Source organism: Stegostoma tigrinum, chromosome 16, assembly GCF_030684315.1.
Source record: "Stegostoma tigrinum isolate sSteTig4 chromosome 16, sSteTig4.hap1, whole genome shotgun sequence".
Taxonomy (NCBI): domain Eukaryota; kingdom Metazoa; phylum Chordata; class Chondrichthyes; order Orectolobiformes; family Stegostomatidae; genus Stegostoma; species Stegostoma tigrinum.
This window is the reverse complement of record NC_081369.1, coordinates 43,202,208-43,217,986: the sequence shown is the minus strand read 5'-3', so window position 1 is coordinate 43,217,986 and position 15,779 is coordinate 43,202,208. Positions and strand designations below refer to the sequence as shown.

General features: G+C 38.8%; 1 protein-coding gene across 1 annotated transcript in view; it reads left to right on the top strand.

The window, feature by feature from the left end:
- The window catches only part of LOC125459774 (golgin subfamily A member 4), a 709,733-nt gene that overhangs the window by 67,489 nt on the left and 626,465 nt on the right, over nt 1-15,779 (top strand). The window contains exon 3 of the mRNA XM_048546606.2: nt 2,826-2,954. Within this exon, the coding sequence (XP_048402563.2) occupies nt 2,826-2,954 (129 nt within the window). The remainder of the gene's footprint in view (nt 1-2,825; nt 2,955-15,779) is intronic.

Sequence of the window (15,779 nt, the reverse complement as noted above, 5' to 3'; positions counted from 1 at the left end):
CTGCTGTGTTCATCCAGCTTCACACTTTTTTATCTTGGATTCTCCAGCATCTGCAGTTCCCATTATCTCTGATCACAATTTTAACCTCACTGCGAAGCCTCTTCCAGGGATGCCTAACGTGAAGAAGTTACCCTCCTCCCTCTGGACCAACCTCAGGGAATCTCTCTGCCACTGCAACTCTTGTAATCTCTTCAGACTTGAAACTGGCTCTCTGATGAAGGGTCTATGCCCGAAACGTCAGCTTTTGTGCTCCAGAGATGCTGCTCGGCCTGCTGTGTTCATCCAGCTTCACACTTTGTTGTCTTGGATTCTCAAGCATCTGCAGTTCCCATTATCTCTGACCACAAGTTAAAGGATATAGATTGGTTAAGTTGGGCAGAGATCTGGCAGATGGAGTACAAGGTGAAGAAGTGGGAAATTGCCCATTTTGGCAGAAAGAATAAATAAGAAGAATGCGTTTTCAATCGTAACAGGTTGTAGAGCTCTGAGATGCAGTGAGATTTGGGTGGCCTGGTGAATCACGGAAGGTTAGTTCCAGGGCAGCAAGTAATAAGGAAAGCTAATAGAATGTATTATTGCAAAGGCAATTAAATGCAAGAATAGGGAGTTTATACTTCCATCATGCAATGCATCAGTGAGTGCATCAGTGAGATCAAAAATGAAGTACTGTATACTGTAATCGTCACTACTAATGGAAAGATGTTTATGCTTTGGAAGCATTTCAAAGAAGGTTTACTGGGCTAATAACTGGAATGAACAGTTTGCCTCATGAGAAAATGTTAGACAAGCTAGGTCTGTATTCTCTCGAGCTTACAAGTCAGGGGTGACTTAATTGAAGCATAAGATCATGATGGGACTTGACAGGGTGAATGTGGAAAGGATGTTTCCTCTTGTCGGAGAATCTGGAATTATTGTTCATTGTTTAAAAATAAGGGGTCACCCATTTAAAACAGATGAGGAAACTTTTTTTTTCCTGAGTTGATTCTTTTTGTAATTCCCTTCCTAAAGAGGCAATGGACGTTAGAATCTTTGTAAATATGTTTACAGCAAGCGTAGATATATTCTTGATTACCAAGGGGATGAAAGATTATCCGGAATATGCAGAAATATAGAGATGAAGCTAAAATTATATCATCCATGATCTTATTGAATGGCGGAGCAGACTCAAAGGCCCAAGTGACCTATTCTTGTTCATATGTTCCACTTGCCCATGAATTGAGACCTGTTTCACTTGTATCAGTCTTGAAGCCAAACATCCAACCCTCTTGCATTATGTTTCCTATCCAAATTGGCACATGGTTCAGGTAGTAGTCCAAGGATTACTACGTTTGTGCTGCTATGTCATTTAATCCCTAGCTGTTCATACTCCCTGTGCTTTCTTACTCCAATCATGCTTTTGCTTTCTACTTGGACCATGACAACTGGATCTTTCCCATTGTAACACCAAGTCCTTCTCCAGAACTGAGGACGTTTTCATAACCATGAAACCAGGCAAAGAACAAGCCGTAAGGACTCTCAGTCCTGTTTGCAGAAAACAGTATCTATTCCCCCAAACTAGACTGTTACCCTGGTATTATTAGTACTGTTGCTATATTCCTGTGTACCTGTAGAAAAAGTGCAAAGGTAGTGGTTGCACTGTTATCTTCTGAATTCCCATATCTGCGCCACTTCTAGCCACAGAGATTTATTCCTGGCCGTGGACCATATGTGAAGTACTTAACTAGTTACCTCGTGGACCAAGATATCATAGAATCCCTCCAGTGTGGAAACAGGCCCTTCGGCCCAACAAGTCCACACCGAACCTGAGAGCGTCCCACCCAGACTATAACCCACCTAACCTACACCTCCCTGAACACTATGGGCAATTTAGCATAGCCAATCCACCTAAAATAATGCGGGGGATAGATAGGATTAATGGTAGTTGTCCTTTCCCCAAGATGGGGGATTTCAGGACTAGGGAGCACATCTTTAAGGTGAGCAGTGAGAGGTTTAAAAAAGCCATGAAGGGCAATTGTTTTACGCAGAGGGTGGTTTATGTGAGAAATGAGCATTCCGAGGAAGTGGTGGACATGGGCACAGTTACAACATTTAAAAGACATTTGGACAAATACATGAATAGGAAAGGTTTGGGTGCATATGGGCCAGAAGCAGGCAGGTGGTACTAGTTTAATTTGTGATTATGTTCGGCATTGTCTGGATGGACCGATGGGTCTGTTTCTGTGCTGTATGATTCTGATTAATTTAGAATATCTGGCCGACATCGATGAATTGGACCGAAGGGTCTGTTTCCACGCTTTCATCTCTATGATTCTATGACTTTAAATCTCTAATTGTTGGGAACAAAGGGTTTGAGTGGGTCATGGTACATTCTTCTTGGTCTGTCTCTACTCTTATCAAAGACCCTTGGTTTTCACATTTTATTCATCAGAATTCCACGAAGATGTTGCAAATCAACATTACTGCAAGACCCTATAAGCATCTGCAACAGCTGTCTAAATACCTTTATGATTTTTCTGAAACAATTATATCACTGTGTGCAATTATATAGGGAATCTGCTAGTATATATGCAAATTAAATATAAGCATGCACCTATGTGAGTATTTATAATTAGTGTATATACGTCCTAAAGCAAACCTGCAAGACACTTTTCAACTTGTATGTTGCCATGCTAGACATAATCATTTGTTCCTACAGTGCATACCATCATTTATATATTTTTCAAATGTTTACTAATCGTATTTGTTTTAGAGGTAATTCTGCCAATATTACTAACAGTTTGATGCTAGATTGACTACATATTGCTTACTTTGTTTTGTTTGTTCAGTTGAAGGTCGAGATTCTGCAGTCTTACATCAGTGATTTAAGTGAGCAGAATGATGCCCTGGTTCAGGCAATGGAGGAGCTTGAAAAGGAAGCTAATCGAAGAGTAACTGCTCTGGTAGAAGACCTGCAGGTATTCAGAGGAATGCTTCAAGGTTGTATTTATAAGCCCTTTATTTTCCAAAGAGGTTTGATAATGATCGAAAAGGACATGGTTTAGAACTTCATGTGAAACCTGCTGTAGTTTAAGTATTTGCAAGTAGATCACAGTTTATTTGTAAAACATTCAAGAGTTGATTTTTTTTTTACCATGCAATGCATTGTGATAGTATGTTTATTTCAGGGATTCCAAACATTTCTGGGCATTTTGCAGTTTTTCCTTTGTAAGCTCTTTGGGCATTTCCAACTATACTTTCAAACTAGTTAAAGCATTTTAGTGTTCAAATATGGTGGCATAAAAGTCATTTAAATGGACCAGTAATCCAGGACCTCAGACAAATTTTCTGGGCACATGGGTTGATATCCTACCATAGTAGATTGTAAAATTCGAATTCAATAAAATCTGGAATTCAAAGCTAGGCTCATAATGACATATAACAACTGCTGGTTACCTTAATAAAAACACCTGTAACTTCCTCTCACCCCAAGCCGCACCTCCATCTCCTACCTACTAACCTCATCCCACCACCTTGACCTGTCCGTCTTCCCTGGTCTGACCTATCCCCTCCCTACCTCCCCACCTATACTCTCCTCTCCACCTATCTTCTTTTCTCTCCATCTTCGGTCCGCCTCCCCCTCTCTCCCTATTTATTCCAGAACCCTCACCCCATCGCCCTCTCTGATGAAGGGTCTAGGCCTGAAACGTCAGCTTTTGTGCTCCTGAGATGCTGCTGGGCCTGCTGTGTCCATCCAGCCTCACATTTTATTAACCTGTAACTGCTGGCCCAGCTAGTGGTTGCCTACATTTCGTGAATGTAAAAAAAGTATGTGTGTGTTCTAAACTATTTTGCCACTTGTAATGCTGAGAATTAAGAGGCAATTATTTTCATGGTTTTCCTGCAGCACTTCTTTTTGTCTGGTAAGATAAATTTACCTGTTGCATGACAAATAAAAGATATTTTCCATTTCACTTTATCAATTAAGTTAACTTTGTCCACTGGTAGTTTGTCAGTCCATATATCATTTGGAAGTCACCAGACTATTTCAAGTTCTTTTTACGATAAGAAAGACTTTTTGTTTCTGATTGATTGTTGTGATATATCTAGGAATTGAAGATTCTTGTCTGTCTTATGTATCTTTCTCCTCTAGTTTCCTTCTCATTGCTGAATTTAAATCTAGTACCATGGATTCTGAAGATCTAAATCCTCCAACCATGACTGAAGGATGCTAGTGGTACTATATATTATTTGAAGAAAATGGATCATTTTGTCCATTGTGTTTATGACCTCACCAAATTATTTGGCCTGCTTTCAGAATAACTCGTACCATTTCAAGCCTTCAAACTTCACTTTGTTCTTTCAGGTTACTTTGTGTGCATCGACACACATGCATCTACAAAGGTTGAGGCTGTTTAAAGATCTACTTTTCTTTAGCTTGCTTTCTTAAAGTTTACTGACTTTGTGATGTCTTTTGAGGCTGCCGGTATCTTGTTGATTTGCATTGCTTTTCAGCACGTGAGCTTTCTAGTCCTCAATTATAGGCTGCTGGCCACTTTTGTTCCTTTTTTTTAGCAGAACCCATAACTTACAGGCTGTCAGCTTCTCTGTCATGTATTACTGTTTAGTGTAGAAGTAGAGGCAGACAGCTGTCTCAGATAGGAGCACTGTTCAATAGAGGTGTGGATATGCTGCTGTACAGCATTGTGATACATCAGTATCACATCGACAGCACAGTTTGCATCACAAATGTACATTCAACCAGATGTCTGAATGTTAAAGGGGACTAATCCTTATTGGAGTGAAATAGGGAATATGATCTGCAAAGGGATGCTGCCACAGTTAGGGGCATTCCTAATCTCAGTCCAGGTCAGTGGCCAACATCAGCAACGTGATTAGTCTGAACATAGGGATCCAATCCTTGCGTCCAGGGTTTGGGCCAAAGCTAGTTCTGCAGATTTAGCGCAATCAATCTAGGGATCATCGGTACCTCATTTGGGATACTGTTGACATATCCTTCCTTGGGACTGGACCATGCTCGGTCAGGGCTCTCCTCCCAAGTCAGCATGGGTTATGATCAAACCTGTGGGTTTGGTATTAATGGTAGGACTTGAGTGGTCATCAGGTAGAAGTCTGCTCTGTCCTGGGGAGAGTGGATTATCAAGACTGGGTTGAAGTTCAGTGGTCTTGCCTGCGGAGGGAATGATGATCATGAAGGGGGATGTCCTAAAGAAATAAGGAATAAAGAAAATAAAGAATAAATAAAGAAAATCAATTATATAATTGCTGGAGAGCAGAATGCCTTTGTCATTGATAACTGGTTACTAGCCCATAGACCTGTCAGCTCATTGTACCAACTGAAGCTCTAGTTTCTCTCAATTTCTCCCTCCAGCCATAACAATACCTTTTGTGTCTGTCTGTATGTGTATGTAGGAGGAGTTTTCCAAGGGATTAGTTTTAACTAGTAGACTTGTATGCTGACAGTTCACAGTTTACCTGTAGCTAGAATCTATTTATTTATAATAAAAATTATTCTTTTTAACTACTGAAACCTGGTCCATGTTTTCTGTCAACTTGGGTGTAAAAAAACCATTTAAATTGGTGAATTCTGCATGCTTTCAGAAAATCTTCAACTGTTGTGACAACTCCTGGAACAGCAAGACCTGATTTGCAGCACACTGAAAATGTGAGGCAAGATAATGGGTCCTTACACACCACCTGCGATGAATCCCCTGAAAACGATGCTTTCCCAATAAAAGGGAACATTTAGTCCTTTATAGCCCTTCTGTAATATGGACACTGAATTGTTGAAAGTACTACATGTATGATCTAATCAAGATTCTATGCGAGTTTAAATTCTTCCACTGTTGATGTGAATTTCAGTGTGCCGTGTGCTTTCTTTATGCTGCAATAATCTGAAGGTGATCATAGACTGATAATCAAATACATTTGAGTCAGGTGTAATATCTGTTGGGACCATTAAAATACCACCATGTTAAGATTAAATGATTAATGTTCAAACTGTGAACAGGCATTGCAAGCTTGGCTTAACTGTTTTGTGGCACTGTTTTGGTCTAGTTATTCAATGATGCATATCTTTAAGACATTTTGACATTAGTTTGAAGTATTGCAGATATTTACTAACCAGCCTATTCAGAGATGTTATTACATAGCTCGGGAGCAGAAGGGACTTGAACCTAGGTCTCGAGTCAGAAGAAAGGATATATCGTTGTGCCTCTTGAAGCATTACATTATCTTCATGTTAATACCAAACATGTGGTGCACGCTTGATGTCAAAGGCCAAACTGATTCAAATTATAGGAAGAGTAGTAGGATTGCCTCCTCCAGGGAATTTGCTGTTTTTGCCCCAGTTTACCTTATCTGGATTACAGCATGTGTTTATTATTTTAACAGCAGCATTGTGGAAGGAGAAATTTCTTTATACTGGCACTAGAATTGTAATGTTAATGTGTCCTAAGTCAGATTCAATGGCAGGATATTATATGGGATATGGTAGTGTTTGCATTTCCATTCTTTGCTAACTTAATGTACTTCATGAGGAGTTTCTTAAATAGTATTCCCATCTTTTGACCTATTGCTTCATGTTAAAATCATCCTTGATGCTCTTTGATCTATTTCCAGTTGATTTTTTTTTGTGCGTCCATCAGTGGTCAAGTTTGGTATTTTCATTTATTGATATTAAATCTGCCTGTATTTCCTTAACTCTTTTTCACTAACTGTTTCATTTTCTTTCTTAAGTTGGTAGCATTGGCATCCACATTTTGATGCCTTAGGCCCTTATGCATGAGGAACAGTTCAGGCTGTTAATTGAAAGTCAACAGAGAGAAGTTCTGTTTTTATAATTCTGATTTGATTTGAGCCCAAATGTGACCGAGCAAGTGTTGGAAGAAGGAAACAGATTTTAGGAACATCCAAAATATACATTATGTATGTAGCGTCACATTTCTTTCTTGTTAAGCCTATTTATACTGTGCAATTTAATTTACTACCTATTTTATTTGTTTCCCAATTGCATCTCCAAGGTGAGTGGTACTGTTTGTGCACAGTTGGCCTTAGGTTAACAAACTTTGCATTGATCTTTACAATGGAAAAGGAAGATGCAGGTATCAACATCAGGGCAGAGGACTGTGAAGCCTAAGGAAAAAAAAACAGAGAGAGGAGGTTTAGTGAGTTTAGCAGCCTTAAAAACGGATAAATTTGAAAGTTCAGATGAGATGTATTCCAGGCTGTTGGAGGAGGCAAGGGAAGATATTTCAGAAGCCCTGACAGTAATTTTCAAGTCCTTTCTGAACACCGGTGAGGTGCCAGAGTACCACAAGGCCGCTTATGTTGTCCCATTATTAAAAGAAGGAGGATTGACCAGGAAATTACAGGCCAGTCAGTCTAATTTTGGCTGTGTGGATATTATTTGGAAGAATTTTGAGGGACATACCTGTACTCGTAAAGATGTGGGTTAATTAGGAATAGTCAAGTATGGATTTGTTAAGGGAAGATTGTGCTGAATAAAATTAATTGGCTCCTCAAAAGAGTCAATCAGGTGTGTTGATGAGGGTATTGAATATGATGTGATTTACATGGACTTTAGTGAGACTTTTGATAAGGTCCCTCATGGCAAACTGTCCACGCAAGATGGAGCCGTTGAGATTCAAGGTAAATGGCGCAGAGGGTGATGTTAGAGGGATATTTCTGTGACATAGCTGATGTCTGCTTTCAGTCTGGTTCTGCCGAATCTGTGCTGGCACCCTTGTTTTTTAGTGTAAGTTAATATATTAAACTGAAATGCAAGAGTATGATCAAGAAATTCCTGGATGATACAAAAATTGATCAGCTGGTAAATAAGCAGGACAATAGCTGTCAACTGAAGGAGGAGATCCATGACTGGTCTTGTGGGCAGAGCAGTGTCAGATGAGATTCAACCTGGAAAAAGTAAGATAATGCACTTGGAGAGGCCAGGCATGGTATGCAATCACACTATCAATAGTAGGACCCTGGTGAATACTGAAGAGAAGAGGAATCTTGGTATGCATAATCACATATCCCTGAAGGTAGGGTGGCAAGGAGATAGGGTGGTTAAGAAGGCACGTGAGATTAGTCGAGGAATAGAATGCAAGAGCAGATAGCTTGTGCTGAAACTGTACAACCATGCTAATTAGGCCACAGCTGGAATACTGCATGCAGGTTTGGTTATCACATTATAGGAATAATTTGATTGCACTACAGAGGAAGCCAAGAGAAGATTTACCAGATACTGCTTGATTGAGGGTCTGAACTATGAGGATTGTTTGGGTAGACTAGGGTGGTTTTCTTTGGATCAGCCAGGATTGAGAAAGGAGCTGATAGCGGTGTATAATACTATGAGGGACAGAGATAAGGTTGATTGGAAGGCATGTTTCCCCTGGTAGTTAAATGGTCAATAACCTGAGGCACAGATTAAAGATATACGGTAGAAGGCTAAGAGGAGAATTGAGATTTTTTTCACCTAGTAACTGATGGGAATCTAGAATTCACTGACATGGTGGTTGAGTCAGAAACTCTCAGAGCATTTCATCAGCATATAGCTATTTACTTGTGTTGCCATTGCATCCTAGTCTATGAGCTACAAGCTGGAAAATGGGATTTGTGTAGTCAGATCTTTGTTGACCAGTGTGGACACATTGGTCTTTCTATTCTGTAAACGTTTATGAATCTGATATTATGACTATTAACTTTTCTTATTCACTCATTCCTTTCCCGTACTACTGTCTAGTCATCTACAGCCATTATTTCATCACTTGCACTAGAAAATTTGAAGGTAAAGTACATATTGACAGTGCTTCAACAATGCAGCTTTTGCATTTCCAAACTAGGATTCTCTAAATACATTTTGCCATACTAGTTCACGTGCATAGAGCCCTTGTATTTTTATAATACATGAAAAGTCTTATATCCAGTGTGCAGTTCTTGCTTGTCTCATTTTGACGAAAGGCAAAATGACAGAAAAATTGGGACTGAAAAAGCAAAGAATTTAAGAATGGAAGGCAAGTTAAACAAAAGGAATGTTGCCAATAAGCAATATTAAAGATTTGGGGAAACTAACTGATTCTAACTAATTCGTCAAAATATTGAAATAAAATTTAGATTAAAGAAAAATGCAACCTACTGCATGATTGGCAGCACTTTGAGATTTGTGGTTTGTGAATTCTTTAAACTGAAACTTCTAGTGCCCAAATTAATACTTCAAAATAATGGATCCAAAAATGACATATTTCATAAGATCCTGATTAAATTTATCAACTCCATTGTCCTTCATGTTTTTCATTAAAGTTTTTATTTAAAAGTTTAAACTTTTCCTAGAAGCTTGGCTTATTTATTGAAGCTAAGGTGAAGATGACCCACATGTACCTGGGTGATGTTTCTGCATTGTGATGCATGATAACCATATGCTTTTCTTTCATCCTCCCAACACTAGGTGATGCTGCTGCTTGCCTATCTGCCTGTGATTCATTCACCAACAGGTTCTGCAAATAAGTTTTTATTTTGTATTAATTTGTATTTTTAACTGCCTCCTGCCTACCCATTCCCTTCAGTCAAGTTTAAAGTTAATAATTTTGATTCTGCATCTTGTTGCCATCAGATGGTTTTAGTGTGCATCTTAGATAATGCCAGGTTATGCATAGAGAACACTTTAAAGAAATTCCCAGCCCATTGTCACTGCAATTGACATGGTTCATTGAAGACCCTTAACCTACATAACTGCTGTGGCTACTAGCGTACAGACTAGATTATTTCTGTGATGAGTGGCAATCTACTTTTTCTAAAATGCCTGTTCCACAAGGAAGGAGTGGAATACTCTTTCAGAAATTGCTGGAAAAACTGAGCAGATCTTGCAGCATCTGTGGAGAGAAAGCAGAATTAATGTTTTGGGTCTGGTGACCTTTCTTCAGAAGTGTGTATTGTGAGCAATTTCTGATTTTGTTTCTGATTTCCATCATTTTTTAAATTCTTTGTTTAAGTAGTATTTTCTACTTGCCTTGCATCTACAATCCATAAGAAGTACAGTGCTAGGCAGGAAAATATAGACCATGTATCAGCAACCCATACACAAACTTAAACATTCACTTTTACACCACAGGGATTCTGAAGTCAGTGCTACTGCTTATAGTGTGCAGTGCAGAAAATAGATAAGGGGACAACTCCCAATCTGCAAACTTCACCTCCGAGAAGGAAAGGGGATGTGGGGGCCCTTTTTCTCCAAGTTACACATTATTTTTATTTTGACATGCGTCACAGTTCCTTAATTGCTGCTGTGCCAAAATCTTGGAAATCTCTGGCTAGTAGTGTTGTGGGAATACCATCAACACATGGAATACAGCAGCTCAAAAAGAAATCTCAAGATTACTTTCTAAAAGACATCCACAATGGGAATTAAATGTTAAACTTTATGTAGTGGTACACAGTGCTTAACAATGAATCCAAAAAACAAATATCAGTGGCTTTGTATCTATTACTATTAGATATGGGTGTTATGTTCCGTGAAACCTGTTGAAGCAGCTGTAATATAAATGTTTTTCTCAATGTGAATCATCTTACTTACTCCTACTCTCCTCATTTCTGTGAATTATTCTCAAGGAAGCATCTTCATCTGTTTTAAACAAACTAAAGACAGCTTCAAGAACTATTTGTGGTACAGAAGTCCACCTTCACAAGAACATCTCTAACCATTCTGTTAAGATTGCTTATGTGATTAGCTTAAATTAATGATCTCGTGTTGCTACTAATACTTCTATCAGGTCATCTCCATCCTTGCATGTCTCGGCAACCTAGGATATACCTCATCCCAGTCTATGGATTTAGCCACTTTTAAGGTTGCCAAACCTTCGTTGCTCTTGTGAATGAAAACAATGCAAGTCTGAGTTCATAATTGAAATGTCTAATTCCTCTTTTAATCAAATACATACTGTTTTAGACTACTTATAGTGTGCCGGTGTGAAATTGTCCATATGCCTGAGCCAGGAGGCCTAGGTGCAAGTCCTACCTGTCCCAGAGGTGTGCTGCAACATGTCTGAATTGGTTGATAAAAAATATGTATAGTAGTGAATCATAAACTATGTACAATAGTGCAACCTAAACAAAACTTTGTCTAAGTTCAAGAATATCTCTATGCTTTCAATTCTGTGGCCTTTGATACAAAGCCGAAATTTCATTTTGTAATGACTTTACCTACTTGTACTCCCATTTTTACTGAATATTTTTATACATACTCAGGTAACAATTACATTAAATGCGAACATTTTAAATGCATGATCGCTTGCCCTAGTTTGGCTACAAAATGCGTGACCAACAGTGTCAACCAGGACATGGTCGGATCTACATGTACTTAGAGCCAGAAGGTTTATGTTCCAAGACATGCACTCAAGAATCAAAGCTGACCGTCCAGTGCAGTTCTGAACAACTACATTGTCAAAGGTGCTATCTTTTATATTCGATGTTAAACTGAGGTCACCTGTTCCCTCCAGTGAATGTTAAAAATCCCATGGCATTCTATTACAGAAGAGCTAGAGAGTTATCCCTCATGTCCTGGCCTGTACCCAACAACATCACAAAAACAGATTATCTGGCCATTGTATAACTGTTTTTGGAAACTTGGATTGCATCTGACAGCTCAACATTTATTTAAAAGTGTCCGAATGTTGATAATGCCTTTTGAAAAAAACTGGTACCTTGAGCTGTGAAAAGCTGTTTTCTTTGATGTACAATTGTCAGTGAGGATGAAGGAAATAAACAAGATATTAGATTAGATTACATTCCCTACAGTGTGGAAACAGGCCCTTCGGCCCAACAAGTCCACATAGCCCCTTGAAGCATCCCACCCAGACCCATCCCCCTATAACCCACACACCACTGAACACTATGGACAATTTAGCATGGCCAATCCACCTAGCCTGCACATCTTTGGACTATGGGAGGAAACTGGAGCACCCGGAAGAAACCCACGCAAACACAGGGAGAATGTGCAAACTCCACACAGACAGTTACCTGAGCCTGGAATTGAACCGGGGTCTCTGGTGCTGTGAGGCTGCAGTGCTAACCACTGAGCCACTGTGCTTTGTGCAACTGAACCAGATTAGAATGGGGGAACATATCCAGCCACAGCACTGGCTTAGTCAAGCTTGCTGTTCGTGAAAAATAGAAGTTGTGTCTGTGTGTTATGGACCTGACTAAACCCCTTCAAAATATATAAGAAGGTAGACTAGACTGCAACTTTGTCTTATTTTTAAAGGCAAGTAAAAGCCATTGTTTTCTGATGCAGTTGCATTGGTCAGACTACCAGGCTTGAAGGAAACCACACTTTATTATTACACTATAGTTAAGATACAAACAAAAGAAAAAGAATTGGAATAACTTAACTCCTCATTGGAAAACTTGACAGAATAGATTAACTAACTATTAAACAGTAACTGTTCCAATAGTAACATCCCAAAAAAACACCCTTGGCAAAGGCAAATTCAGTAAAATAGATAGTGTCACATGTAGTTCTCCAGTCCAGGAGGAAAGAACAGGTGTGTCTGTGTGTGTGAGAGAGAGAGCTCAAGTTGTTTATATCTAAAATAAGATCATTTTATTTTTACCTAGATCCCCAATATCTTTATTCATCCATTGTTCCTTAATCTTTACCAGCCTTACCCTTCACTCTAACAGGAACATAATGACCCTGAACCCTTGTCATCATGCTCTTGAATGCCTCCCGCTGATCATTTCATAATTTCAAGCATATTCAAAACTGTGTTGATAATAGAACAACAAATGTGAGTCAGAGCACTTGGACTGTATTTAGGCTTTGTTTGACAAGTAACCAGTCATATTTGTGCCAGACAATGTCTATCCAGTAAGAAAATGACCAACCATTATCTTCAGATCTACAATAGCTCCACCATGACTGAATCCCCAACAGTCAACATTCTGAGCTGATTCCATAAACATTCTTGCTATAAGTTTATTATATTTGATGTGGCTAAAGTAGCCTGATAGGGTTGCAGCAATGTTCAAGAGCTTTATACTATTGAGGAATAAAGCAGTATACTGCCAGTACTCCTGTTGCTGAACTGGATATCTACTGTCGATACATCATGACTAATTCCAAGTTGCTCTGCAACAATTCTCCAAATTGTTTTGGTGGCCTTGGACTGCTACCATGAAGAAAGAGCAGAAGCATCACAGGAACATCTCCAAATTCCTCCTAATCTCATTACCATCTGCTGTTAATTAATCATTGCCACATCAAATGCAGCAATTTCAAACCCAATCATCATGTAGAAATACCAATGCCACAAAGCCTGCTTAGCAGAAAAGCTGTTATCTCTCCCCTTGACAAGAGTGATCCAGTGACAAGACAGCCAGAATCCAAACCTTCTAAAGATAATAGATATGAGGAGTGAATGCAATAGCTTCAACATTCCTTCCATTTCAAGACGTCTAATTTGTGTTTACACACACAAAATTCAAAAATTTTGATCAATAATTGATTCAAGAGACCACTGTTTGTGATACAAGCTCACACCTGGGCTACAGTTGTGTTGCTTTCAGCACTCAAGCACTTTTAGCATTCATTCATTGTTGAATACATTTTTGTCTTGTCAGTCACTGCATCTACTTCTTTGGATCAGGTAAATAAAGAAATTACCAGCATAATTTTTGTACTACCCTTTAAGTGAAGCATGTTCCAAGTTTTGTTAGCTGATGTTGATTACAATAAACTGAATAACTGGGATTTGGAGAAACTTGAAACACATGCGAGTACAGCAAATGATTGTGAAAGAAAGTGCAACTTGGCATTTATTGTAAGGAAATCATGTTTCAAAATACAGAAATTTTGTTACAGTTGCAAACAACTTTGGTGTTCCTCCCTTAAGAAAGGTTGTGACTATATTAAAACAGTCTAGATGAGGTTGGCTCAACTGATTCCTGAGGTGAAGGGTTAAGTAATGAGAAAAGGTAGAGCAAGTTCAGCCTACGCCCATTGGAACTTAAAAGAATGAAAAGCAATATTAAAATATGTGAGATCTTGATGGGACTCAACACAATGGATACTGAGAGGATGACTCCCTGTGTAGTGTCAGGAACTATTCAAACTATTCCGTGAACAATTTAAATATTAGGGGTCTCATTCAAGACTCAGATAAGGAGGAATTTCCTCGAGAGTTATGAATTTGTGCAATTCCTTTGCCCAGCGAGCAGTGAAGGTTCGATCATTGAAAATGCCATCAACTTCTCAATTAGGCAATAAGGTATGGGCAATGAATTGTGGCCTAACTACTGACACCCATACCCCATGAAAGAATTTAAAAATCAGTTCAAGGCTCAGTTAAATAGAATTTTCATTGGTAATAGAGTCTAAATATAATTCAAAATGGAATTAAATCCATAATCTGATCTAATCTGGAATTAAGTCCATAATCATAATCTATAATCTTGTCAAATGTTGGAGCAGGATCAATGAGCCAAATGGCCTTCTCCTGCTCTTAATTCTTATAGTCTTATGTGTTCTTGTCTCTGCCAGATCTTTGAAAGTGTAGCTGTGCTGTGTCCCATATTGCCCTATTCTTTATCCATAACCCTGTAAGTTCCTCTTCCTGAAATATATGCCCAACTTACTTTTAAAATTATTTATTAAATCAACTTCTGTCATTGTTTCCAGTAGAACTTGCCTTGCCCTGGCCATTTTAATTTTTTTTGCACTAATTTTAACTTGTTAGTTTAACTGGTTATTGACTTCCTTGCCAAAGAAAACACATTTTTTCTGCGTGCTCCATCAAAATTTCTTATCTTTGTGAAAATCCATATTAGGTGATCTCTTAATCTTCTGTGTTCCAAGGAAAAAGATTAAAACTTTCTCATCTCTCCTTTTAATTGACTGTTTTGTCTTTGGTAACATCTTGAACTGTCCTTGTAAGTTTTGTGGTTACAAGAGTGGATCAGAGGCTAGGAATTCTAAGGCAAGTAATGTAACTGCTATCTCCCTCAAACCTGGCCAGTATCTATAAGACACAGGGGCAGAACTGTGTACCATCTCCAAGATATACAGGAACATATTAAGCCTCATTTGACAGCTCCTTCCAAACCTGAATCTCTACCAGCTAGAACGTTGAGAGCAGCAAGTGCATGGGAAGAAATACTGCCTGCAATTTCCCCTCTGAGGCACATCCCATCCTGATTTGAACCAAATCACCATTTCTTCTCTGTTTCGAGTTCAGTATTTCTTAGAAGCACTGTAAATCCAAGGAAATTGTACATTTTTAACTATATTAACCTTGCCCTGCTTTCTTTTTTAGATTTGTATCTATGAATATTAGAATCTGTTTCCTCATTTACAATATTCTGGAAGTGTCATTTGTAGTAAGCTGTCTTTCAGTAGTAATCTCCCATCATGCCTCTCTGTACATTTAACCCCATCTTCTATGCTTCTGTCATTTCACCTTCCTTTCATTCTGATATCTGTATTAGTATATATTTTATGAGATATTATAATGTTTTTTAATGCCAAGTTTCATGCCATCTGCAATTTTTTTTGTGTTGCTCACTCCTTCCCATTCTACGTAGTTTAGAAAAGCTAAGAGCAATGTACCCAAACTGAACCTTGGGGATGCTGCAAACCATTTACCTGCTGACAAACATTTTTAAATTAGATTAGATTCCCTACAGTGTGGAAACAGGCCCTTTGGCACAACAAGTCCACACCACCCCTTGAAGCATCCCACCCACACCCATCCCCCATAACCCACACACCCCTGAACATTACGAGCAAT